General features: G+C 42.8%; 1 protein-coding gene across 1 annotated transcript; it reads left to right on the top strand.

The window, feature by feature from the left end:
* Nucleotides 1-75: 75 nt before the first annotated feature.
* On the top strand, nt 76-22520 carry rps6kc1 (ribosomal protein S6 kinase polypeptide 1). The gene is made up of 16 exons (XM_079365653.1): nt 76-272; nt 1211-1246; nt 2125-2245; nt 2790-2905; nt 2992-3085; nt 3184-3237; nt 3356-3778; nt 4339-4463; nt 4844-4942; nt 7057-7104; nt 7805-7937; nt 9326-10993; nt 12330-12419; nt 17569-17651; nt 19216-19311; nt 21127-22520. Exons 1-16 carry the CDS (start codon nt 171-173, stop codon nt 21226-21228), a joined length of 3390 nt encoding a protein of 1129 aa, XP_079221779.1. The 5' UTR covers nt 76-170; the 3' UTR covers nt 21229-22520.
* Nucleotides 22521-24913: the final 2393 nt, after the last annotated feature.

Here is a 24913-nt window from a genome sequence, read left to right as displayed (position 1 = left end):
CATTATTCGTCTGATTTTTCAGTTCTTTTACCAGAGGATGTAAATTGGAGTGGCTGGCAGTTTTAGTGTATTTCCTCAGGGGGGCGCTCTAACATATTTGAGCTGCTGTCAGGGGAGTGAATGTGTACGGCTAGCCGGCTGATAGCTTTGGCAATGTTGTCATTATCAGAATGATATCGCAGCGGGACAGAGGAGAATTTGCTCGGTTTTATACTGTCACAGATCCCAAAAAGCATCAGAAAGGATATACAGTATACAAAGTCACCGCAAGGGTAAGTTACAGGGAAGACAGTCTGACAGCAAGGCTAATGCTAAGTGTTGTTGGCTAGCTAGCTATCTATCCATCTTGTGCTAATGATGATGTAAACAACACTTTCGTTACTCCCATTTTATTAGACAATGGTAACTACACTGGTAAACACCGACGTTGTTGCAGAAAAAAACAATCAAATGAATAGTTGTTTTCTTATTCAACACTGTTCATTTAGATTAGCAATGTTAGCTCTACTCATTGAATCCTCCATAAACGATGTATTAACAGCTAACGAGCTAGCATTGTTAATGTTAAAGTGATAGATTAACATTAGATTAGATTAGACAAATGTCACTCTCCTATGACAAGGCTCAAACAATATACACATTTGATAACACATTAAACACTCCTCAAAGTACAAACAGGAGAACATTTGATAATGTATAAAAAGGTTGTTAGGAGGTTAACATTCACTTCATAGTTGGATATACAGCTTTAATATAATATACCCTCAAATATTAACAATACGTGTCGTACAGGATCGTTTTCATGGTTAATGTGCCAAAGCTCGGATGTCCTTTAACAGGCTTCTTGTGGTTTACATCCCGTGTATCTCCCAAAGTCCTGCTGTTTCAAAAACATAGTTCAAGTGAGGTAGATTATATCGAGAGATAAAATCCCAAAGATTCCTCAGCAGTATCAAAAAGTATCGGAGGGCTCGTTTCAGCACGTCTGCCTGCCGTCCTGTTTGTTTTGATTGTTGGTGATATCTCGTGTCTACTCTGAAGTCTTCCCTCATTCACTATAATACGCTCATTGTCACTCTCAGTGTCCCTGCTCAGGCAGCCACACACAAAATAAGTCATTGCTGCTAAACCAGCAGTGACATCTTGTACTTTTAGAAATAAATCACCACCATAGAAGTCAAATAACAAATCATCTCTCTTTGCCACGCAGATCATCTCCAGGAAGAGTCCAGAAGATGTCCAGGAGGTAAGAAGTCAGAGACAATGTGATTGTACAAAGCAGATACTTCAGTTTATCTTTCCTCTGTTTTTTAACTTGTTGAAATATAAGGACTCATATGATTGAAGTATGTTTAATTGCCTTCTGTTACAATATCAAATAACGTTTCAAAATGTGAAATTTTTAACATAACATTTGACAAAAAAATACAGTTGAGTGTTGACACTGGTTGTGAAGTTATTGCTCAGGAGACCACAGTTTGTCTTTAAAGAAGACGTAACAGCACATTTAACTTTCCTCCTTTCCCATGAAACTTTTTATGAACACTCTGGTTAACACACATGCATGCTCTGTTCCACAACGAGGAATGCAGTCTAGTCTGGAACCAGCGCAAATGCAGCAGGCATGATGTCAATTGGAAACACACATACCTCCCTTATTGAACAGTGGTCTTGTTTGGGAGCTCAGTCCAGTTTTCTCACAGTGACTGGCCGGCCAGGATTTTAGCAAAGCGTACTGGAATCTCAGCATTCTGAGGTAGAAAGTTTTTCTTTATCCAACAGGAAGTGCTTTGTTAATGTTGGTGTGTGATGTTAGGACTCATCGCGATAGAAAATGAAGTTGTTTTACATGTTCCAAGTGGAGGTTTTGGAGCAATAGTGGATTTTCCTTTGGATGTTGTTGTGGTTTAATTCGGACGTCTTTTTAAATTGTCATCGTCTTTAACAAGGAAACAAATGTTTTCACGAGTTACAAACTTAAAAAAAAAAAGAAGTTATAACAATCCTTTCTATCAGACAAGTACAAGGTCAAGTTACAAAACGAATTTCACTCACATAGGTATTGATTCTCCATTACACTGTCTCATCAGTCTTCGTCCATTTCACCTCTCTCTCTTCCTGTAGATAACAGTATGGAAGAGGTACAGTGATTTCCGTAAGCTTCATCAAAACCTCTGGCAGCTGCACAAGAATGTATGTAGCCAGTCGGAGCTGTTCCCTCCCTTCGCCAGGGCCAAAGTCTTTGGTAAGAAACCAACTGATTCCAACTGTGTCAAATATTTTAACCAAGAAAAAGACATGTTTATCTTTGATTGATTGAAAATGCTACCTTTAAATATTTCTATTTGTTTAGCATGAGAAACCAACAGCAACATTGAACTCTTGCTGTAGTGCTCAATTTATAAATCCTGATCTTGAATAAATGGATGACAGGTCAGTGTTTCCCCGAGGTTGGAGTTGTAGCAGCGGAGGTGAAGTGGAACAATGGTTTAGTTGCGTGCAATTTAAAAAAAAATTAATTCTCTTTAGAGTAATTATCAACATTTATTGGAAAAAATAATCAATCGACAACCACCCTATTGTTATAACCTGGCTCATGGGTAATAGCAAAAGACGAGAGGAGTCAGAAATGCACCAAAGAAAATGAATAAAGGGGAATTTTCAGCAGCATGTGCACATGGGGTAAACACTGCTGATGACTCTGCCTCCTGGTGGCCGCTCAGTCTTATTGCTTAGTCATCAAGCGCTACCTTCTAATCGCTCTTCGTCTCCATGTATGCAATGTGCAGGTCGTTTTGATGACTCGGTAGTTGAGGAGAGGAGACAGTGCTCTGAGGATCTTCTCCAGTTCTCTGCAAATATCCCTGCTCTTTACAGCAGTGAGCACATACAAGATTTCTTCAAGGTACACAAACATACAGGTTCAGAAAAACCAAAACATATGCTCAGACAGACCCCTGAACACAATCTTTTTCTTTTTTCTTTTTCAAGGGAGGCGAGGTCCATGACGGTTCCGAGCTCATCGGACCAGCTGAGCCCTTTTCTGACTTCCTGGCAGACAGTTTATCAGACTGCAGCTCTGACGGTACTCTCACACACATCAACCCTCTCTCTCCGTCTCTCTCTCTCTCTCTCTCTCTTAATTCATATGACCTGTTCATCTTCGTTCAACATGTTTTTCAGTGCAAAGAGACCTCAGTGGTGCAGATGATTTGACAATCACATCTGAGTATGGAGGTAAGTTTTGGTCAAACACACACATAAAAAAAACATAATGAAAAAACCCTGCAGTCTAAGCTTGTTATGAACGCTTGTATGTAATTATTTATCTGATGACCCCAATTTCCTCCCTCAGGCCCGTCCAGTGACAGCGACCTGACCTCCCTGGCTGTGGATTCAGACTCTCTGACTGGGCTGGATGATGGCATGGCCTCAGGCCGCACCTCCCCAAACCAGCCACAGGGGGGAGCCACCAACATTAGCAGCAGCTGCAGCCCTCGCTTACCCTCTCTGCACGAACCCCGCGCCTCATCTCCTGCCCCTGTCCCTGCCTCCTCAGCTCCAAACCCAGAGGTCAGCTGGCCAGGCCGAACGCCGCTCTTTTCCGGCAGCCTGAAGAAAGCCGCCGCCGGCAACCAGAAGGACGTGAAGTCAGACTACTTAGACAGAGCCAGTGAGCTCATTTGTGTGGCTGTGCAAAAAGAGAAGGAGCAGGACTTCCAAGCAGCCTTCTCCTGCTATCGCAGCGGAGTGGACCTGCTGCTGCAAGGAGTGCAAGGTCAGTGTGGAAGAGAGCGGAGGTTAACTGTTCTGTACTCAGAGTTGAAGAACGAGAAGGGGTAAAAGTACTGATGCAATATTGTGAAAATCAAACACAGTGCTCTTATTCTGTGCTTATAGCTACAAGCCTACATCCAAATCTGCTTTTAACGTTGGTACACATGCAGATGTGAAAAATACAATATGTATGTATTTCTTTATTGAGCAAAGTCCAGAGGTAATATTACTGAAATAGCGGCTCATGTTTGGGCACTAGTTATTGTTGCAACAAGCTATATTACTTAAAAGAATAACCCTGTTTCAGTTTTGAGAACAAAAAAAAATCGTCTAAAAGTGAAGAAAGCGACTTTTTCGTTTGGCACACTCTAACCTCACCACCCGATTATGGAGGGGACTAGCTAAACCGTCACTTTCAGTTTGCATGTTAAAGCTTATTGCTAAAACCATGCGCATGTTATCTGTACACAAGTAAACGCCGGAACAGAAACGTTTAACTCTGCACTTTAAAACCTGCTTTTTGTAAAGAAAACTCTCTGAACCCTCCTCACCTCTTTTCAGGTGAGCCCAGTCCCACGCGGCGAGAGGCCGTGAAGAAAAAGACTGCAGAGTATCTGATGCGAGCCGAACAGATATCTAGTCAGCATCTGAGAAGCAACATGGGTCAGGGGTCAACACAGACGGTGGTGAGTGGGAGGCCTGTATGCTAATATATTTATATGCATGCATCCACCACGGGCCTCGAACCACTTGAGGGAGTACACCAGAGTGCTTCTGGGTTTAATACACATGAAAACTTTGCTGCAAGTCTGTGTGTGAAAATATCATCCCACTTCTTTATTGTGCAGAGAACATTCGCAGAGTAAAATAATCAATATTGGTATCATCACAGTGTATTTATTGGATGATAACTTAAAATGATTGGGGAGTTTATTCGGTCATGTTTTTACTAACCCTAGTTGCTGCTCTGCACAGTGCTTTATGTCTTTGCTCACATTTTATGATAATATTGGTTACCGATTAATCACATGTGATTGTTTTTTTTTTCGTTTTTTTTTCTTGGAAGGCTTTGGGGGCACAGTGCTGCTCATCCGGCGGCAGAGGAAGCCAGCAGAGTCCTTTTGAGGAGCTGAGAGCTTACAGGGTGCTCGGGGTCATTGATAAGGTCAGTTCACTGTTAATCTTGCAGTGTTGGGAGTCTGCTCCAGCGACGTTGTTCTTTTCTGAACTTTAACTGAAAAATGCAACCAACAGACAAAAAAAACAAAACAAATCAGGATATAAAAATTGATGACGAAAATACTCAGGAGGCAAACAAATGCAATGAAGCTACCGATTCGTGCAGCCGGCACTCACCCCAGACGAGATACACTTCTCCCTCTTGTGTCCTTTTCTGTCTTCAACCGTCACTTTGATGAAGCTGTAAAACATAATAGATTTACTAGCTGGTATGGTAAGAGCTGAGTGTGTGTATGTTTTAGCATCAGTTACGTCGACCCCAAGGTCAGTTTAGGTTGCTGGTCCTCTCAACCAGCTGCCGGCGAAGCAACTTCACCACTCAGCCATGAAATGACTTGGCAAGCGGCTGGGAGAATCAATGATGCTCGTCCCCAACACACACACACACACATACACAAACACACACACACACACACACACAAAACTCCAAGGAAAATGTTGACACAACACTAACATGTGTTTCTCAACAGAGGTGCACGCAAAATCCACAATATGTCCCAAACAAACCCGACACACTGCAGGAAAAACACTCCGATAAGTGCATACTGCGCGAACGTGAAATGACCCAGCTATCCTCTCCACCTCCTCCTTCCTCCTTTCACTTTTAATGGGGACAGAGGGGACAGATGGAGAGAGAGAGCTCCTCACCCTGATGCCCCCGCCTGCACCCTCCCCTCCACCTATTCCCCCCTTCCCCCCTTCCCCCCTTCCCTGATGTTTGTGTCTTAATTATATTAGCGCCCTGGCCGCCACCGCCACTCTGTTTACTCACAACTCCATTCATATCCATTTAGCCTGCACCTGTTTGGTCCCCGCCAGGGTCACATGGAGAGAAGGCACTCGCATAATATACGCACGCTGCGCTACCCCGCACACAGGCAGGTTCACACACATATGTTCAGACCCTCCCTGGAGACTGAGGGAGCAGAGGAGCGATGGAGATGTCCGAGAGGAAGAGTAAGAGTGAATCAAGACATCAGGGAGAGGAAGGAAGTGAAAGAGATTTTCGAGATGTTAAAAGTTTATATTTTGTATCAGATTCGAAGAGATGGAGATTAGAGATGGTACTGCTGACAGCTACTTTGTCTACATTTGAGCATTGAAGGTACTAAGAAGACTAGAGGAGAATAAATGCATCTGTAAGAACCTACAGTACAATTTTAACGTGGCTGTTTGGATTTCAGATTTATTGGACGTGTTGCTTAGGGTTCAAAATAAAGATATAAAAACAGATTTTTATCCTATACCTTAGTGGAGTCATAACCAAAAAAAAACATTTCACCATTACCTTCTCTGTCAGATTCTTTCGTTCAAAGAACAACCAAACTTGAATACTTATAATTAATGGTGGTCATGTGGACTTTTATTGTGTGAAGAGTTCTTGTTGTGACTTTAGGCAAGGTAAGGCAAGGTTTATTTAAATAGCACATTTCAACTTTAAAATGATTTGAGAATCCAAGACCTTAATCATTTCTATCGTCATCACTCCTATTACTACAATACTTTTTAAAGAGTAGGTTAACCTTTTTTTCATTGAAGAAATACAGACATTTGATTAAAATTAAAAAAATGTTCAAAAAATGTTCAAAAATAAAAAAAGCACTGAGATGAGCCGTTGGGAAGACAACCCTGCACCCTGTTCCTCTTTGGCACCTTTATCAAATGAAGCAGGGATCCCTGGTCTGGTGAACCGACTTAGTTTTCAGTGATTCATCTCAGTGTGAAGAAAACTTTTACCATGTAGACGATCTCAACTGACAGATGAATACATGACTTTTTACCACAGAGTTCACGTTCCTTAAGTCAGTGTTATGTGACTGATTTAGTTTGGTGCACACGGCAGGATCGGACGTGTTCATGCTAATTTTTTTTGTGAGTGTATAATTTAAGTTGCTACATTTATCTTGCGGTGGCCTTTATGTGTGCTCTGACCCTGTGGTTAAAAAAAAAAAAAAACACTGCTCTGGAGGACATCACCACTACATCATGTCAGACCTTGTATGTCTGTTCATACCGATTAATGGCAATCTTCCATCACAGGTTCTTCTGGTCATGGACAAGAGAACGCAAGAGACGTTCATCCTGAAAGTAAGTGTATAATGTGTGTGTGTGTGTGTTGTGTGGTGTGTGGTGTGTGGTGTGTGTGTGTGTGTGTGTGTGTGTGTGTGTGTGTGTGTGTGTGTGTGTGTGTGTGTGTGTGTGTGTGTGTGTGTGTGTGTGTGTGTGTGTGTGTGTGTGTGTGTGTGTGTGTGTGTGTGTGTGTGTGTGTGTGTGTGTGTGTGTGTGTGTGTGTGTCTGTAACTGTTAGTGTGAAGTGTGCCAGAAGCCCCTGTGTGTGACTGCTCTAATTGATTCTAATGGGCCTGTCCCTGTCAGCTCCTCTGCTCTCAGGTGTGAGACGTGTGCCAGATGCCAACACACGGCGCGGGCACAGATGACTACACACACGCACACACACACACACACACACTCTCTCTGTTGGCCAATGTGAACTATACGTGTAGCGCTGATAGATTTGTGTGGCTCTGTTAAAGTCACGCGCTGTATGTGGCTTGATGAATCAAGTGACTTTGAGTTGCCACGGGGCATAGCTGGCAACTCTTTAATGGGAGGTTTCTCCTTTGCAACACTGCATAATTTTTCTTGACACCTTTATCTTCTCACACATACACACACACACAGACACGCACACTCACTTTCCTTTTGCTCCTTATCACACTCTCCTTTTCTGGGTTAAACTCTGTTTTTAATGGCTACGATGTGTCCCCTCTTCTGCTCCCGTTTGCAGGGTTTAAGGAAGAGCAGCGACTGTGGCCGGATTAAACGGACCATCATGCCTCACTCTGTGCCCCACATGGTGCAGCTGAGGAAGTTCATTGTTTCTGAAGACGTGGTTTTCCTCCTGTTGCAGTACGCTGAAGGTAAAAACAAACCCGTATCTCACACTCGTCACCTTCTTCTTCTTCTTCTTCCCATTTGCCCCCCCCCCCCCCTCCTCCCCTGCATCTCTTCCAGCTGTCTTTCTGCCCTTGTTTCAGACAGATGTTTGATAGAGATGGGTGTGTGTCACAGGTCGTTATTCTGAATACCAGGTGGCACCATGCTTCATTAGCTGTGCCAACACCTGGGCCTCCTTACATCCCACTAACTCCAGGATGTGTGTGTTGCTCACGTGTGTGGGTGAGTGCGTACAGTGAAATGCAGCCATCTTTTTTTAACGCCCTGTAACCTCTTCAATCTGGAGCACTCTATAACCACCCTGCACTAATATTAGTGGACAGTATTAAATATCATGTGGGGCTGTTCAACATGATCTAATAAAGCTAATCAAAGCCAGAGAGAGAGCGTGGGTGAAACACCTGGATTAAAAGAACACAAGGTTTCACTTCATGCTTGTATAGGAGAGTAGAATGATATATATATATATATATATATATATATATATATATACATACATATAGTCTACATCAGCTGACGTGTTTGTAAAGGATAGTCAGGCAGATAAGAGGCGAGGCAGTGACCTGAGTGACATTGGACAAAACAACATGTGGATGTTTTACTTTCTAAGCCATCGAGCTGCCCCGCTATCATTATCATCACTGCAAACTCCCGATCTGTTCTCATCACACACAGCAGATGCTCGCTTCCAATTGCTCACTACAGCTGTGTGTGTGCACACGCGCATTTGTGCATGCGTTTGAGTGAGACAGAAAAGTCAAAACAAGAGTCGCAGTCCCTGATAGTCCAAATGGGGTTTAATAATAACGTTGTTTTTTTTTTTACCTTGGTAAACAAGTCATGATTCTTTAGACTTTTCCAAATAGTCCCAGTAACGAAGGAGCTGCAGAAACGTTTTTTGTTTTTGTTTTTTTGAAGTCTTGATTGCCCACCATGTGGCGCAGTAGTGAATCTGTCCAATGACATCAAGACAATAAGGAAACTCCAAGTTTTTAATGTAGCATGTTTTGGGACTTTGAATGAGTTCAACTCTGTTTGCTTATGTCCAAAACTGAAATCATAAGGGGCCTTAAGGTGCGTTGTCACCCTCTTTAAAGTGCCCAACAAACAAAATCAATTGCTTCAAGAAATGATTCTTCACAGATGTTCACATAAGTGATGTTTAACCCTATTTGATATTTGTATTCATATTTGTTGTATACAAATGTACACACATCCTTTCAGACTTGTGCTTCTTAAGGCACGCATTATTGATGGGCATAAACACGCAGCCACATTTAGAAACGAGCTGAGCCCAGTTGAAATAGGGTTAAAGTCGTATTCATCAGATAAAAATGTTCTTCATGTTTAGGTGGAAAGCTGTGGTCTCACATCGGAAAATACCTGCGTTGTTCCAGCCCAGAGGAGAGCTTTGATATTCCTTTCATCCAGAAGAGCCACACAGCAGCTGTTCATTCTCCAAGACACGCTGTACCAGAGCTGGATGCAGGATCGGCCAGTTCTGGATCTGTGCCGCCTGCTACAGGGCTGCAGAAAGAAGAGGAGAACCTTGTCATAGCTCATCAGAAAAGTGTTCTTCCATCCAGTCTTACCAAACAAATCGGCGCCCACTCGGACTCTGGAGCCACCTCCGAGGAGGAGTGCACCAACAGTTATCTCACACTTTGCAATGAATACGAACAAGATAAAGTAGAACCAGATGCACTAGAAGAGGAGGGGGAGGGGGAGGGGGAGAAGAGCGAACAGGAAATACTGTCGCTGGAGGTGCCCAACGCGACGACCGCCACGTCTTCACACAGCCGCTCGCTGATGAGCAACGACAGCCTCTCGTCTCCCATCAGCTCTCAGGAATGCAGCTTTTTCACTGAGCCCTTGGACAAAAGCGGCCACGCTGCAGACGCCGAGCAATACTGCGGGGATGCCCAGGACAACAGCGAAGTCTTCAGCCCTTTGCCGTCCCCTGCTGCGCCTCTCTCTTTGGACCAGTCCAAGCACACGCCGATGGAGTTCTTCCGTATCGACAGCAAAGACAGCGCGAGTGAGGTGACCTGTCTGGACCTAGCGGAGCAGCGTCCCTCTCACAAGCAGGTCTCTATCTTTTCTACATCCGACCTCGGCTCAGACGCCACTGAGGATCTTCCCGAGCTGGCTCAGGAGGTCAAAAGCCAAGGCTCGGAGCTTTGGGGGTTGGACTGCAGTGATATAGGCTCTAATGAGTCAGTGCCAGTCATTTCCTTCAAAGAGGCTGTAGTCGAGGATGAGGGTCACCCACCAGACCTTTTGGTCAACCTGCCTGAATTGAGCGGGGCAGAAGACTCTTTACAAGAGGAGTTAGAGTCTTCGGGGGTGTGTTTGGGCCTCGAGGTTACAGCTTCTCCTCAGAAACGTAGCCAGCCGGATGTCTTACAGCTTCACAGCCAGCCCGAGGCAGAGGCAGAGGAGGAGGAGGAGGAGACGCTGGAGCAGGAGCTTTCATCTTACTGCACAGCTTCCGCAACCTGTGACACCAGTGTTGCATCTTCCTCCCCCTTTAATTCGCTGTGGGATGACTGCAGCTTGGCGTTTGCACAAGAGGCCTCTGAAAAGATGGGAGTGGATCTCGCATGCCAAAAAAATAGCGTGCCCCTCGACCTTCCAGACATCGACTCACTTAGAAAGAAACTAGAGGCCGGTAAAGGAGTTAATCAAGACTTGATTCCAGATCCCAGTGGTAGAAACGCTGATTCTATCTCAGCCAAAAACGGGAGTGAGGCCTGTGCAGGGGTTGAGAGTTTACCGGGGCTTAGTGGTGAATCACAAAGCGTTATTAATATTAAAGGTGGCAGCGAGTTTGATAAAGACGTATCAAGGCTGTTCAGAGAGCTGGACGAGCTGTCGTTGGCTGCATCGCAAGCGCGTATCCCCGAGGAGTTTGTACGATGCTGGGCCGCGGAGATGGTGACGGCCCTGGACTTCCTGCACCGAGAAGGCATCATCTGTCGAGACCTGAACCCCAACAACATCCTGCTGGACCACCAAGGTGAGGCGTGGGTTATGTTCACAGCTCCTTTTTTTCCCCCAACACTATGTCGATTTTTTTTAAAAAGTGTCGAAATGTTAAGGTAAGTTGTCTCATAGCTCGCGAAGATGAAAAGAAGACAAAAAGACAAAAGAATATGTGAGACGTTTGTGGAGAAAGAGCTGAACATTCAAACTTTAACTGAACTTTTCAAATTCAAATAAAATCAGATTTTAGAGCTGCATGACAGAGCAGCTAGACACACCTGTGGATGAGCAGCTTAAAGCAGAAAACAGCTGTTTCTTTAATGTTCAACGAGGGTAAGAGAACTCAAAGCTCCTCTCTCCTACATGCTACATGTCATTCCTCTCTCTGCCTCAGAGACTTTTTAATCACAAACATAACAGATGTTTTGACGGCAAGACGGCCTGAAACGAATGAACTTAAACAACAAACCCTGTAGCTTTAGGTCAGTTTGATAAAGGATAGTGAAACATAATGTATGATAGGAAAAAAAGGCTGCTGCAGAAAGGTTAGTCATAAACTGCAAAGTATCTCTGATGTGACACTTCAATAAAGGATTTTTAATCTAGCCCAATGCCCATTTGGATTCAACCTTTAATTGCAAAGACCTGGATGACTGAGAAGCAGCTCAGATATCAGCGCTTTGCTTCTAATCATCATTTCTATGATGGGATGCTAAACATCCCGTTAATCTGACTCTTCAATAAATTGTCAATATACTTTTTTTTTTTTTCCCTTCGTTGTCAAGAAAAAGTAGAAGATTGAAGATTCAAGTTCTTTTTTTCTTTCTTACAGGGTCGATCATTTTTGGGGTGTCTCTTGTCAATCAACTGTGATGTCATGTATTTAATCCAATCAGTGCTCCTCAAGAGATAAAAGTGTTGTTGTACCAGGAGGTCACAGATTCCCTCTCAACTTGTTCTTTTGTCATCCTACAATCATCTCTCCCCACCTCGTTATCAACAAGCGTCTAATTAGCTGAGTGGCTGTTTTCGTCTCCCTGCCGGTAATTATTGTTCTAAAGGGCCCATCAACGGTGTAGTGTGGTGCATCAGTCTGGCTAGCCTGGGCTAATGGCCACGGCTACCTAATGACACCATTAGTTCTAATGATAGTGCTAACGGGTAGCCGCTAAACAGGAGTAATCGGTGGGGCCGTGTGCTTCAAGAGCTTGCAGGGAGATGTAGAGAGGCGGAAAAGGAGCAGAGGAAGGAAATGTTGGAAAAGGTGAGTAAACAGTTTGAGAAGCAGCGAGTCGTAGGGACACTTGACTGCGCGAAAGGTGGATCAGACGATCGCATTTTGAGTCGCCTTCCTTTCTGTGTCTCCCTAGGTCACGTTCAGTTTACGTACTTCTGCAGCTGGAGTGACGTCGAGGAGTCCTGTGACAAAGACGCCATTGCCAATATGTACTGTGCACCAGGTACGACATCTCAAACTGAACTGATCCATTGTTTTATCTCTGATTACTCTTACGCATTAATTCTATACTGATTAATTTGGAGCCTGCATTTATACGTGTTTGTGTGTCACTCCGGATGTTCGTGTTGGGTTAATTCTATGCAGGCATGCAGGGCCATAAGTAGGTTACTTTCCCATGGTCACACACCCTTCATTCATGACCAGGCATGAGTAAACAACTCACATGTACACAAACCCCTCAGCAGATTAGAGCGTATTCTTCCTGCCTCTGAAACAAAGAAATCTATAGTTCAATGTCCTCTTTCTGTTTTGTTCTTGCCTAATTATTTATTGTAGTAAAAGGAATCTCATCGGGATGCATGCAGTAATCCTGCTGATAAGTTTGACGACTTCAATGGACGCTCATTTGGTTGATATGTAGGCAATACGTATTTAATCCCTTTTTCTTAAAATCTTGCTGTAACAGTTGTAGGATCTTGGATCTTGTTGCAGTTCTCTAATTGCCCTGTAGAGTTTGCTGTTGTGCAGCTGTGAGCCCGTGGTGCGAGTAACCCCTGTGCATTGCCCCCAGCAGGCTTGTGGCAGCTCTGGCATGCTGTTTACAAGCTGCCGAAAACAAACTGCTGCTAAGACTACAGCGCCATGTCCCCACTTAGCACGTCTGTGTGTATGGGGCATGTGTTTGACATATACTGTAGGTGGGTACGTATTCCAACATGTTGCTACAGCCTCACAGTTGAGTTGTATGTTACTTTTATAGGTGATTGGCTGGTCTATTCTTTATGCAGGATGTAGCCCTGCTAGCTGGATGCACTCTGAGACATTTACACCCGTTCTCTCTCCCACACACTTATATTAAGCTACTCACTCATATTCCAGAAAGGTCACTTCAGATAGATATCCTTCTTGTGACTAAAACATACGTACGCCACTAGTGTAATTCAGCTGAAAGCAACAAATGCTCCAGCCAACATTTGAAGTGTGCGTCAGTTTAATTCCTGGAGCAGCATCCTGTTTGAAAGCCTGATAATGGAAGCACGTAGAGGCATGTGTGGTTGTGACTGGCATGAGATGACCTAAAGACACAGAAGTAAGCGTGAGGATGCTAATGCATTACGAGGCTGGAAATGATAACTGCAAAGTTACTGTGGAAATATTGTGTGAGGAATCTTTGTAAACAGCATCAAGTGACAACGATCGAGTGGATGGTAGGTTTGAACATCACCTGTAATCTTTTCAACAATCCTCTTTAAAGTATATTATATTTTCAGAATTCATAATTCATCATTTTTGAACATATTTCAGTTATAAGGATATTTTAGATTTCTCCAGTTTTTTCCTTTTAGTCTTTAGTTTAGTTATTATAAGTTTATTACACGGAGGAAACGTGTACGTTTTACTAACAGTTATTTTATTTGAGTAATTTATTGACTATTTTTTATGTACCATTTAAAAATTAATGTTTTTCCATCCGCCAGAGAAAAGAACGGACAGACCCGCTTTATAAAATAATTCAAACATTCTCATTGGACCAACTTTCAAATGAGAACGTGATGAAGTGACGGACAAACGTGTTGTTGTTGGATGTCTCTGAAAGCTGGTTCATTTGTCTTTTGAACACGGCGTCATTTAGATGAAGCTGTGTGAGAGGCTGTGAATAACTGCTGACCGCAATGTCTGCGAGTGACTCACACAAAATGTAATTATTTTTACAGCCAAATATTCCCCGTTAAAAAAAAAAAAAAAACATATTTGAAAAGGGTGAGAGAGAAAAGGCATCACCTTTTTGTGAGATGAAGTGGACATGAATCGACCTCAGTCCAGTTGTTTAAGGTCTTGTTAGTTAAACGACTGCTGGGCCTGCGTGGATCGATCCATGTCATACATAGAAGCAGCCAGCAGGGGGTGTATTACCCTTTAGTTGAGCGATAGGAACATAGACGGTCCTCATCAACCAGTGGCAACTTTTTCTCGTTTCTCCTCCGCGTCTTTAATTTCCATCATCTCTGTTGTTTGGCCCGAATGATTTTTACAGAAGAAACTAAATAATGTGTCCTGTTTGTCTTGAGATTCTTTGTTTACAAACCTGTAATAATATGCATGTGCCTGTAGATGTATGTGCTTGTTAACACACACACACACACACACACACACTAACACAGAGGTTAGTGAGTGTGTGCGTCTCTCTCTTGCCCTTGTTATGTATTGCTGTTTATCCAGACAGGGTCAGCTCTAGCGATGGCTTCATTCCTGATGACAGATTTATGACTGTTTGCCAGAAAGCTAGCAGGGGGCCTGCTGTGACCGTGTGTGCGTGTGTACTTATGTCTGTGTGTGTGTGTGTGTGTAAGAAGAAGGAGAGAAACATGTTTTTGAAAGCGCACACATTTCACACCCAGTAAAAAACAGGGGAGTGGACCCTGAAAATACAGCAGTAGGGAATTAATCTATTTATTCTACACTACTGCTTATTTACTTTTCACCATCACGTCATTATTGATAAACATCAGATGGCTCTCGTTTTTTTTCTTTTTTTCTTTTAATAAGAACAAGTACAAGCTGTCGCGTCGCCTGCTGCAGCGTCATAGAGCGGAAAAAGAGGATTGTTTATTGTTCTGTTGAGAGGGAAGCAAGGACAAAACTGATTGTCTTCAACGTCTAAGAAAAGGGAAATGCAGTATTTTCTTCCCCTCTGAGGTAACAAGCCAGTAACTGAGAACTTCATTATTATACCCACCCTTTTTTTTCCTTTGCTGTTTTGCTTGCTCTTTTACCTGCTAAGCCACAGAAAGATGTAAATGAAGATAACATGTAGTTCCCCTTTTCTTTTTTTTCTCCTTTCAACCAAGCTCTCACATTGTTCAGAAAAGTAACAAGTTTCCATTCTGGAGCCGAGGGAAAGGACTTGTTGTTTTGTGTAACTTCTCTTTAAGAGCTCTTAACCTCCAAGATAAATAACTTGTTTAAAAAAAACAAAAACCCGGAGCCCTAACCTTTTCATGAAACGCAAACAGTCTTGGAAGATCATACTCAAATCCTTCCTTACTTCCTACCTGCGTGCAGCCTACTTCCTCTTTTAACAATGACTTTCAGTTAGGTTTTTAGGGAAGTTTTGCTGAGAAGAGAAGAGAGAAAGTTCCTTATGGCCCCCGGGAGAGACGAGATCGAGTGTGATTAAGATACAAAGCAAAAGGGAACTGCGTTGTTGAGGGGAAAGGGAAGAAGAAAAGGCCACAAGGTGAGCGTGTTGTTGTTGTGGCCAATCTGAACTCCTCCTAAGTATCCTCAAAGTAAACTGTCCTTTTTGATTTGAAAGTTTTCTGTGTGCTGTTTAAGAAGTGTGCGTGGAGGTTTTTGGTAAGATGTGAAAGTTTCCCTACCACACAAGTGTAACAGTGAGAGCTCTGAATGACCCATGGCCTCTGGACGCAGTTAATTCTCCCTTCTCATCCTCTTGCTCTCTGTCTCCTCTTCGCCCTGCCTCGCTCTGACAGAGCGGTAAGTGTAGCCAGCTCCACTGTACTCTCCCTGCAGCTCCTTAGACATTAATCCATTGTGATGACATCGACCTTGCTCTGAGATGTGTACGAGTGTGTGTGTGTGTGTGTGTGCGTGTGCGTCTGTGTCCAGAATCACCCCTCCAGCTTATAACTACGCAGGTATCACTAGTCCGTTCAATGACGATCTTCTCTCCTTGGCTGTCAAAACAGTCGTCCTAGGGAGCCCTGAAGACTGGTTGCTCAGTTGGCTGTGCGTTCGTGTGTGTGTGTGTGTGTGTGTATGTGTATCATAACCTCTGCTGCAAGAGAACCTCACTGCCCTCTGGAGTTCCCCTCAGCCTCCAGGAGACGAGGGGGTCTTTGTCTCCGATGCTCCCCCAGCTGAGGAGCCTGGTCTCTGGGCACACACAGCAGTGACCCAGGGGTCCCGGCCCCTCTGGAGAGAGGGAAGCTGAGCGGCACAAGAGGCCATCTGGTACCCAGTGGAGCCAGTTGCACACACACGCACACACACACCCTCTCTCTGTCATACATACACTTTTGACTTTAACAAATGAGTCTCAGGTCTACATTTAAAGCCCTTGTGGAGCTTCATAAGCCTTTCAGAGGGGTCAGAATGTGACACAAGGAGTGGGGCTGGATGTGGTCAGACCTTCGATAAAACACTCACCTTGTGCACAATTTAGTTTGTGTGAATTTCAGGTAACACATGAAGTGACAATAAAGGTGCCAATATGTAAATATTCAGGGCCTGTCATTAGTTGTAGATGCAAATAAAATAAAATAAAAGGCACAATGATGAGGTTAAAACTGGTCATTATTAACAGCCAGTTGTTTTTGAACCAAAGGATTACTGCGTCTCTGTTTTCTTTGTACTGAACATCTCAGGGGTCTGGATGTTTTACGGACAAATAATTCAAAGATGTGTGAAATCTGAAGATAAGGCTGTATACGACTTTTGTTCAGCATGAAAGAAGATTGGAAAGATGCATCCTTACAAGGTGCAAACAAATCAACACGTTTTGAAAAAAAAAAAAAAAAGAAAAGGGAAATAAAAATAATGGAGATGCGTCTGTGTAGTAGTTTTCTTCTGAGGCTTAAAATAGTATCCAGTTAAAGAAAACTGAACAAATATGTGCGCTATTCTTCCTGCTTCCATGTCTTGGTGTGTGTGTGTGTGTGTGTGTGTGTCTATAGCACAAGTGTGTTTGTGTTTGAGGTCAGGTCATGCAGATGGTGTGAAGTTGCAGCAGACGGTTTCCTCAATTTAACTGCTTTTTTATTATGCAAATCGCCCTTTTATGAGACGCACACACTTGTTTGTGTGTGTGTGTGTGTGACTGTGTCCATGTTTCTGTGCACATTTTCAATTGATTGTGTCAATTCAATGAAACATTGAGGTACCCAAGATGTTGTTGTCAAAGTGTGTAATGTCGGGGATTTAAAAGCCAAATGATTCTTTAAAGGGGTTTAACGCACGAGAGATCAAGATCAGAAAGAGAGAGAGGATGTTTTTAATGCTACAAATCTGATTATTTAACGTCTCTTACTGCTTGATCTTCTTTCCTAGGTTCCTACAGCCTCATAAGTTTGTTTATTTATTGATTATTTCAGTGTTTTATTTTTGTTTGTTTTTTGCTCTTGTTCCAGAGGTGGGAGGTATCGGCGAGGAGATGGCAGCATGTGATTGGTGGAGTTTAGGTGCCATCCTGTTCGAGCTACTGACAGGCATGGTGAGTGAGAAAGTAGGAAAAAAAAACAATGTTATCTTTGTTGCGAAGGTGTTGTGGGATGTCTGTAGGTGTCTTGGCTTTCAACTCCCTCACACCCTTTATGGTGCTGCCAGGTTGTGTGTGTGATTCTGCCGCGCGTGTCAGTATATGTCTGAGTAGGAGGAGTTTATTGGGGGGGTTTTTTTTCTTTTTTTCTGTGCGCGTTTGTGGATGTGTGTGAGGTGCGTCTTGGCTGCCGTCTCGTACTCTGGTTCTCGGGGAGTGCCAGGGGTGCCGGTGTGACTTTCTCCCCCAGCCTGAGCTCCATCTGCTGGGCCAGGGGGTCAGCTCTCACCGGGCCTCCTCGCTGGCTCCTGGCGCAGCGCTGAGCTTTGAGCACACTGCTCTGAGGTCGGCGTGGAAGGTGAGGAGCAGGGCGGCTCTCAAGGTGCTGGAACTCGGCTGGTCCAGGATCGGGGACCGTGTTTTAAGACTGGCCTTTTGTTTGGAAGATACAAATCATGCCTGCATACGTGAACTTAAACGCATGCTAATTATAACTTCCAGCTCTCTTGAAGGACAAATACACACACACAGTCGCACGCACACACCCAGTACAGGCTATTAAATTTGAATAAATTCTAACTGCCAGTGATTGCCAGTGGGCATATTTTCATATAAGCTATCAGTGTCTCCCATCAATGGGCCAAAACATGAGTCGGGGGGCTGATATGTTAGTGATATTTTATTGAACGATACACACCCACTTACCTGAGAGAGAGAGGGGGAAAAAAAGGAAAGTCAGTCACACAGATGTCTCGTTTGATGATTATGTCTGGGTACGGCCCTGGCAAGGAAACACACACGCAGGCACACACAGTGTCTCTTGATCCTTGCAGGATAAGATCTCGCCTGGAGCAATCTTGACTGCTGCTAGGAACACAGCCAGAACTCCTGCAGCACGTACAGGAGCGAGCGAGCGAGAGAGAGAGAGAGACAGGCAACGGACCTAACTGATGAAAAAAAAAAACACACACGCACAGATCCCCCAACAGAAGCCGTTTCGTTTTGTTTTTTTTCTGGCTGTACGTTTTCAGCCTCAATGTTTTTCAATTTGTAGTTGTAGATGCACTAAAAGATGTGCTGCAGCAAGATTATTACTGTCAATAATGGAACAATAAGGCGACTTTCTGTGGTCACTTTCATGTCTCGTGCTACCGTTCTCTTGTTTTGAGTTTTATGTGAATGCGACGGCTCCTTTCATCTGACACTGTGACCAGGTCAGATTGTACTGAGTAGACTGCTGCTAGGCTGTCACCTGCTTCCAGCAAAGTTGCAGTGTACAAACATGTTGCATTTGTTCCAAGGAAGAGCAACAGTAGTTCAACCCTGGCCTTGTTGTGGTTGATTTGATCACTGTTGTTTCAGGGGCTCCAGCTCTTTGGTCTCCTCCTATTTATCCAGCCCTGCTGCTCTCACACTGACCCGTAGGCCCTGCGGGTCTCACTGTATTTGTCCTTTTTAGATTCTTTGTTTTGACTGATAGTTATCTGTTCTTTCCACCCCTCCTTCCTCTCCGTTACAGTCTCTGCTGCACTGTCACCCAGCCGGAATCGGTCGCCACACGGCTCTCAACATCCCAGAGTCTGTGTCAGAGGAGGCCAGGTCTCTGCTGGAGCAGGTGAGAGTGGAGCGAACGCTGTGAGCTCTGTCAGCTCAGAACTACCGGCTCATTTGACAAATTTCATGTAAAAGTATTTACTTAGGAGAAATGACTTATAGGTGACTTACTTCTGCAGAGGAAGTTGTTTTTATGTTAAACTACAGCTGCTTAGCCCTAAAAAGAGCTGGCTAAGTCTGGGCTGCTACAGACAATCAAAAGAGTTTTTTCAAACTTTCATTGATTATTAAAAAAAAAAAAAAGGCACAACAATACTAGAAACTATGTGTAATGTACTGTCACTAACAGGTGAGATGGGGTGTACAGTGCATCTGGAAAGTAGTCACAGCGCTTCATGGATTCAGTTTTTTTTTCCTCAACATTCATAATGACAAAGTGAAAAAAAGGTTTTACATGTGTGCTTCTTTATTAAAAATAATGAACAAAGAAATCACACGTACATAAGTATTGACAGCCTCAAAAATAAAGTTCAGGTGCATCCCGATTCCACTGATCATTCTTGGGATTGGAGTCCGTCTGTGGTAAATTCAGTTGATTTGGAAAGGCACGTGCTTGTCTATAAGGTCCCACAGTTGACAGTGCGTTTCATAGCACAAACCAAGCCATGAAGTCGAAGGACTTGTCTGTAGACCTCTGAGACAGGATCGTCTAGAGGCACAGATCTGGGAAGGGTATTCAAACATTTCTGCAGCATTGAATGTCTCAATGAGCACAGTGTCGTCCATCATCTGTCAGTGGAAGAAGTTTGGAAGCTCTTCAGGAATCTTCCTAGAGCTGGGTGCCCGGCCAAACTGAGCGATTGGGGGAGAAGGACCTTTGTCAGGGAGGTGACCCTCGACCCGATGGTCACTCTGACAGAGCTCCGACATTTCTCCGTGGAAAGAGGAGAGCCTTCCAGAAGACAAACCATTTCTGCAGCACTCCACCAATCAGGCCTGTACAGTAGAGTTTACAGAAGCTGAAGCCACTCTTAGTAAATGGCACATTACAACCTGAAGGACAAACAAAAAAGGAAAAACAAACTCTCCGGTCTGATGAAACAAAAGTTAAACTCTTTGGCCCGAATGCCAAGTGTCATGTCTGGAAGAAACCAGGCACCGCTCATCACCTGGCCAATACCCTCCCGACAGTGAAGCATGGTTGGTGGCAGCATCATGCTGTAGGGATGTTTTTCTACAGCAGGTACTGGGAGAGCATTCAGGATCGAGGGAAAGAAAGATGAATGCAGCAATGTAGAGACATCCTTAATGAAAAACTGCTCCAGAGCGCTCTGGACCTACGACTAGGGCGAAGGTTCATCTTTCAACAGGACAACTATCCTAAGCACACAAGATAACCAAGGAGTGGCTACAGGACGACTTAGTAAATGTCCTTGAGTGGCCCAGACTTGAACCAGATCAAACATCTCTGGAGAGATCTGAAAATGGCTGTGCACCGATTCTCCCTATCCAACGTGATGGAGCTTGAGAGCTACTCCAAAGAAGAATGGGAGAAACTGCCCAAAAATAGGTGTGCCAAGCTTGTAGTATCATACACAGTAATACTTGAAGCTGTAATTGGTGCCAAAGGTGCATCAACCAAGTATTGAGAAAAGGCTGTGAATACTTATGTACGCGTGATTTTTTTTCTTTCTTTCTTCTTCTTCATTTTTACTGAAGTAGAGTAGTAAAATCTCATCACTGTGTAGAAGCTGACACTGTGGCATCACTATAATCCACTAGGACTTTCTGTTGAGTACATTTCAATCTTTGTTTGTTACGTCTGGTTTCTTGTGAGATTAAAATGGGTTTGTTTCTGTCTTGGTATCTTTCGCAGTTGCTCCAGTACAATCCAATGGAGAGACTGGGAGCAGGTGTTGGAGGCGTGGATGATATCAAATCCCACCCTTTTTTTGCCAAATTGGACTGGCCCAAATAGCCACTGTGCAATGTGGGACTAAAGAAACCAGAATCGCATTTTTGGGGGGACTAATTGTCCTGGATGAACTACTTTCAGATTGAACAAAAAAATAGAGACGACGTACATAACAATGCAGTTCTGCACATGTCCTAATTTCTGTGCTGCCACCCAATCACCACATTCTCCTTTTTCTTTGTCCTTTTTTTTTTTTTTTTTTACTTAATTTACCAAGAAGCAGTATTCACCTCCTAGTACATTGTGTATTTGTTTACTGTGTAACTTTATTGTTTTCATGCAGGGAACATGTAACATGTGGTGCAATAATTGGCACAGGACGTGCTGGTACTAAGCGACGATCCACGACAGCATTGTTGCTTTAACACTCCTCGTTCATTCGCTCTGAGCCAAAATCTAAGAGCAGCAGGGGGACTTTTTTGTGATTTAGGTTTTTTGCATACCTTAACTCTTGCATGCTGAACATTAAACTGACACCTTTCTTTAGTCACCTTTCATAAAAGATCAATGTGCAATACACTCAGTCTGTGGCGACCTATAACACTTAACATCATTCCCTACCCAGCCCACTGAGATTAGCTATGACTGAGCTCTTGATGTGTGGTTTTATGCTCTGATGAAAAAAACACACCTATCTCTTTAATTACAGCGTCGTACCTTTTTTTTTTTTTTAGCTGCCAAACAGCCCACATACAGTCACAGAGATGGACACTATGCAAGGGGAAGGAACAGGAGTATATTGTTTACGCAGTTGAACAATTCAATTTATATTTACATTTGATTTAATACGTAATTAAGAGATCATGCCTGAAAAGAGGGCTGGTGTATGACAATGACGGTGTGTTTTGTACGTTTTAAAAAATGGAGTGAAGAAAGAAGAGGTTTGAAGAACACAGTTGAGAGTCACTCTTTCAAGGATTTTGATCGTTTTATGAATATCACAACACTGACTTTTATGTAAAATACTAAACGCTCTGAACAAGAAAACTATGGAACAATAACTAATGTGTGTCCTGTAAATATACTGTTTAAAGGACGTTGTGCTGAGCGGAAGGTTCACCCAGGTGTCAAAGCATTATGTTGAATGTGTCAATCACTTCCTGCCACTTCAATCAAATTCCCCTTTTTTTTTTTTTTTGGTAACACATCTACTAACTTATCTCACTGCTTGAATTTCTGATTTTGTCATGTTTACAATGAGTGAATTATATGATGAACATTTTAATTGTTACTTCGGAAACCATTTAAAACAGCTTGTATAACGGGAGGACTTCTTGTCGCATTTATCAAACACATCTTATTGTACTTTACAATAATGTCATCAGATTCTGACAACTACCAGGTCCATTGTCCACTTATTGATCGCTTATTATCAGACTCAAAAATCATATCATACTATTTGTTTTTTTCTGTTGGATGCTCACTCTTGTGTGTGCTTCATGTCTGTACTGGTCTGTCAGTCACTTCGGGAGAAAAAAAAAAAAAACCTACCTGGATGAGTTCATGCTTTAAGGTGTCTTTTTTTTTTTTACCCATAAGGATTGTGTTGTGAGTGTATTTGTACTGAGGCTATAGCCCTCTTGTCAGCAGGACTTGTGATACTCCTAGAAAGCCCCTGTCACCCATACTGAGCCTCACTGTGACAGTAATATGAGCCCACACACACACACACACACACACACACACACACACACACACACACACACACACACACACACACACACACACACACACACACACACACACAGCGGGATTAATCACCAGCACTTATTGATGATACTCATAAGTTGCAGTTTTAATGTTACAAAATAGGCAATAGAAAAGTTTGATTGAACCTAACATTAAACTTTAATACAATTAAAATGATATTTACAGTTTTCCATGGGAAAACACAATCTCAATTAATTGCAAAATTTCAATAAATAACCTTGATCTTCCCATTTCTAATCATTTTTGAAATTCCATTATTTTCCATCTAGATAAAAATGGTTAGTCTTTTATTTATAATGTCAGCTAACCTGAGCTAAGAGTCATTTAAACGCCTAAAGCAGTGATTCAAAACTGGTGTAGCCTCAAGACCCACCACCAACTTCTCTATGAAAGCTGCAACCCAGGTTTCTGATTTTTTTTTTTTTGTTTTGTTTTTTAAGCCATAAGGTTTATTTTCTGATAAAAGATGGTGTGGTTTGGACCTCAGATGTTTAAAAAGCACTTTATGGACTTTTTAACAGATTTTTTTTCAGGCACTCAGTCGCGAACTCACTGAAGACAGCTCTGCGACCCGCTGCAGGGCTGAAGGGAAAAAAACCCCAAAGCATTATTTTAAGAGCTTAAACACTCGTACATAGTCTTGTACATATTGGTCTTAAATTACCTGTTTTCATTTTTAGCTAATTGTTATTATTTAACATTTACATTGTTCATTTGTTCAGTTAAATAAGATCACCTAACATTGTTTTTAATCTAAAATCCTCACAGACACAAAAATAATCAAATCAGAAGATTTTCACATGAAGGGAAATAACATCTCTGCTTGTCTGAATATAAAGTGAACTTAATGCAATGGCTCCATTACCTGAAATGACACAGGCTCATACATACACACACAACACATGCAGGTCGGAGGAGTTGTTAGCAGTGTCAGGGTGTACTCCTTTGTGTCAGACTCACTGCCAAAGGGTCGAGAGTCTGGGCTGATTAGTGCTCGTCACAAGACCTGTCTCTCATTACACACACACTCAGGGCAGGAGGTGCACTTCAACTCAGAGAACAAACCTGTCAATCTCACTTAGTGTACATGTGATGTGCCTTCAATGTGTTCACTAAAACTGAGCCATTCTTCCAAGCAGACTTTATGATGCTTCACATGCAGAAGAAGAAGATCTTCCACTTATGGCTCGAATGCTAAATGTTTGATATTTTTTGATATGGATGGAAAAAGTACATCATGGAAACTTACTATCTACTGTAAATATCAATCAATCCATTTAATAAACAAATGTATAACTCGTTTCATTACAAAAATCACCTCCTAATGACATTAGATTTGGGATGATTAAGTCAATGAAGACCCCAAGCAGACTATAAGTGTAGAGAAAGTTTACTTGTGTTTGCCTGCAGACTGTGAACTAATTAAAGTCTACAAGACTGCAGGACATTTGGATTTAGCGAAACCCTCAAAAACAACCTAAGATACATTAATAACCTGTACCATTTACTAAATAACTGTCAACTTGAAAGCAGTCTGTCAACTTTTCAAAGGTTTTCGCCTTTTTAAAGGTGCTATACAAATACAATTACTATTATTGTTATTAGAAGATTTTTGAGTCCCAACAATCAAGCAGTGTCTATTTGGGGCCTTTTGTTATTCTTTGGATGACTTTGAGTTTTTAGCACACTCACCAAAAAGCAGTTTCCACTCCAGACTTCTCAGGGGATTTCATAACTTTTCGTTCCAACAAAAACTAGATAACCCGTCTTTGATTATCTCACAATCTACAAAACTATTCTGTGTCCATTTAAGGGCCCCAGTTTAGAACTTCTTTTTTGGCTCTGAACAGTTTCCAGTCAAACACGCCTGGGGTTGCAGAAGTTCCTCCACCTAACCATGAAGCAGTATGCTTTTCCATTTGCATTTTTTATTGTTAGCTACGCTGACAATCCGCTAGCCATAGCTTGAAATAAAACA

The sequence above is a fragment of the Symphodus melops genome, assembly GCF_947650265.1.
Source record: "Symphodus melops genome assembly, chromosome: 1".
Taxonomy (NCBI): domain Eukaryota; kingdom Metazoa; phylum Chordata; class Actinopteri; order Labriformes; family Labridae; genus Symphodus; species Symphodus melops.
This window is presented reverse-complemented; position numbering and strand designations above follow the sequence as displayed.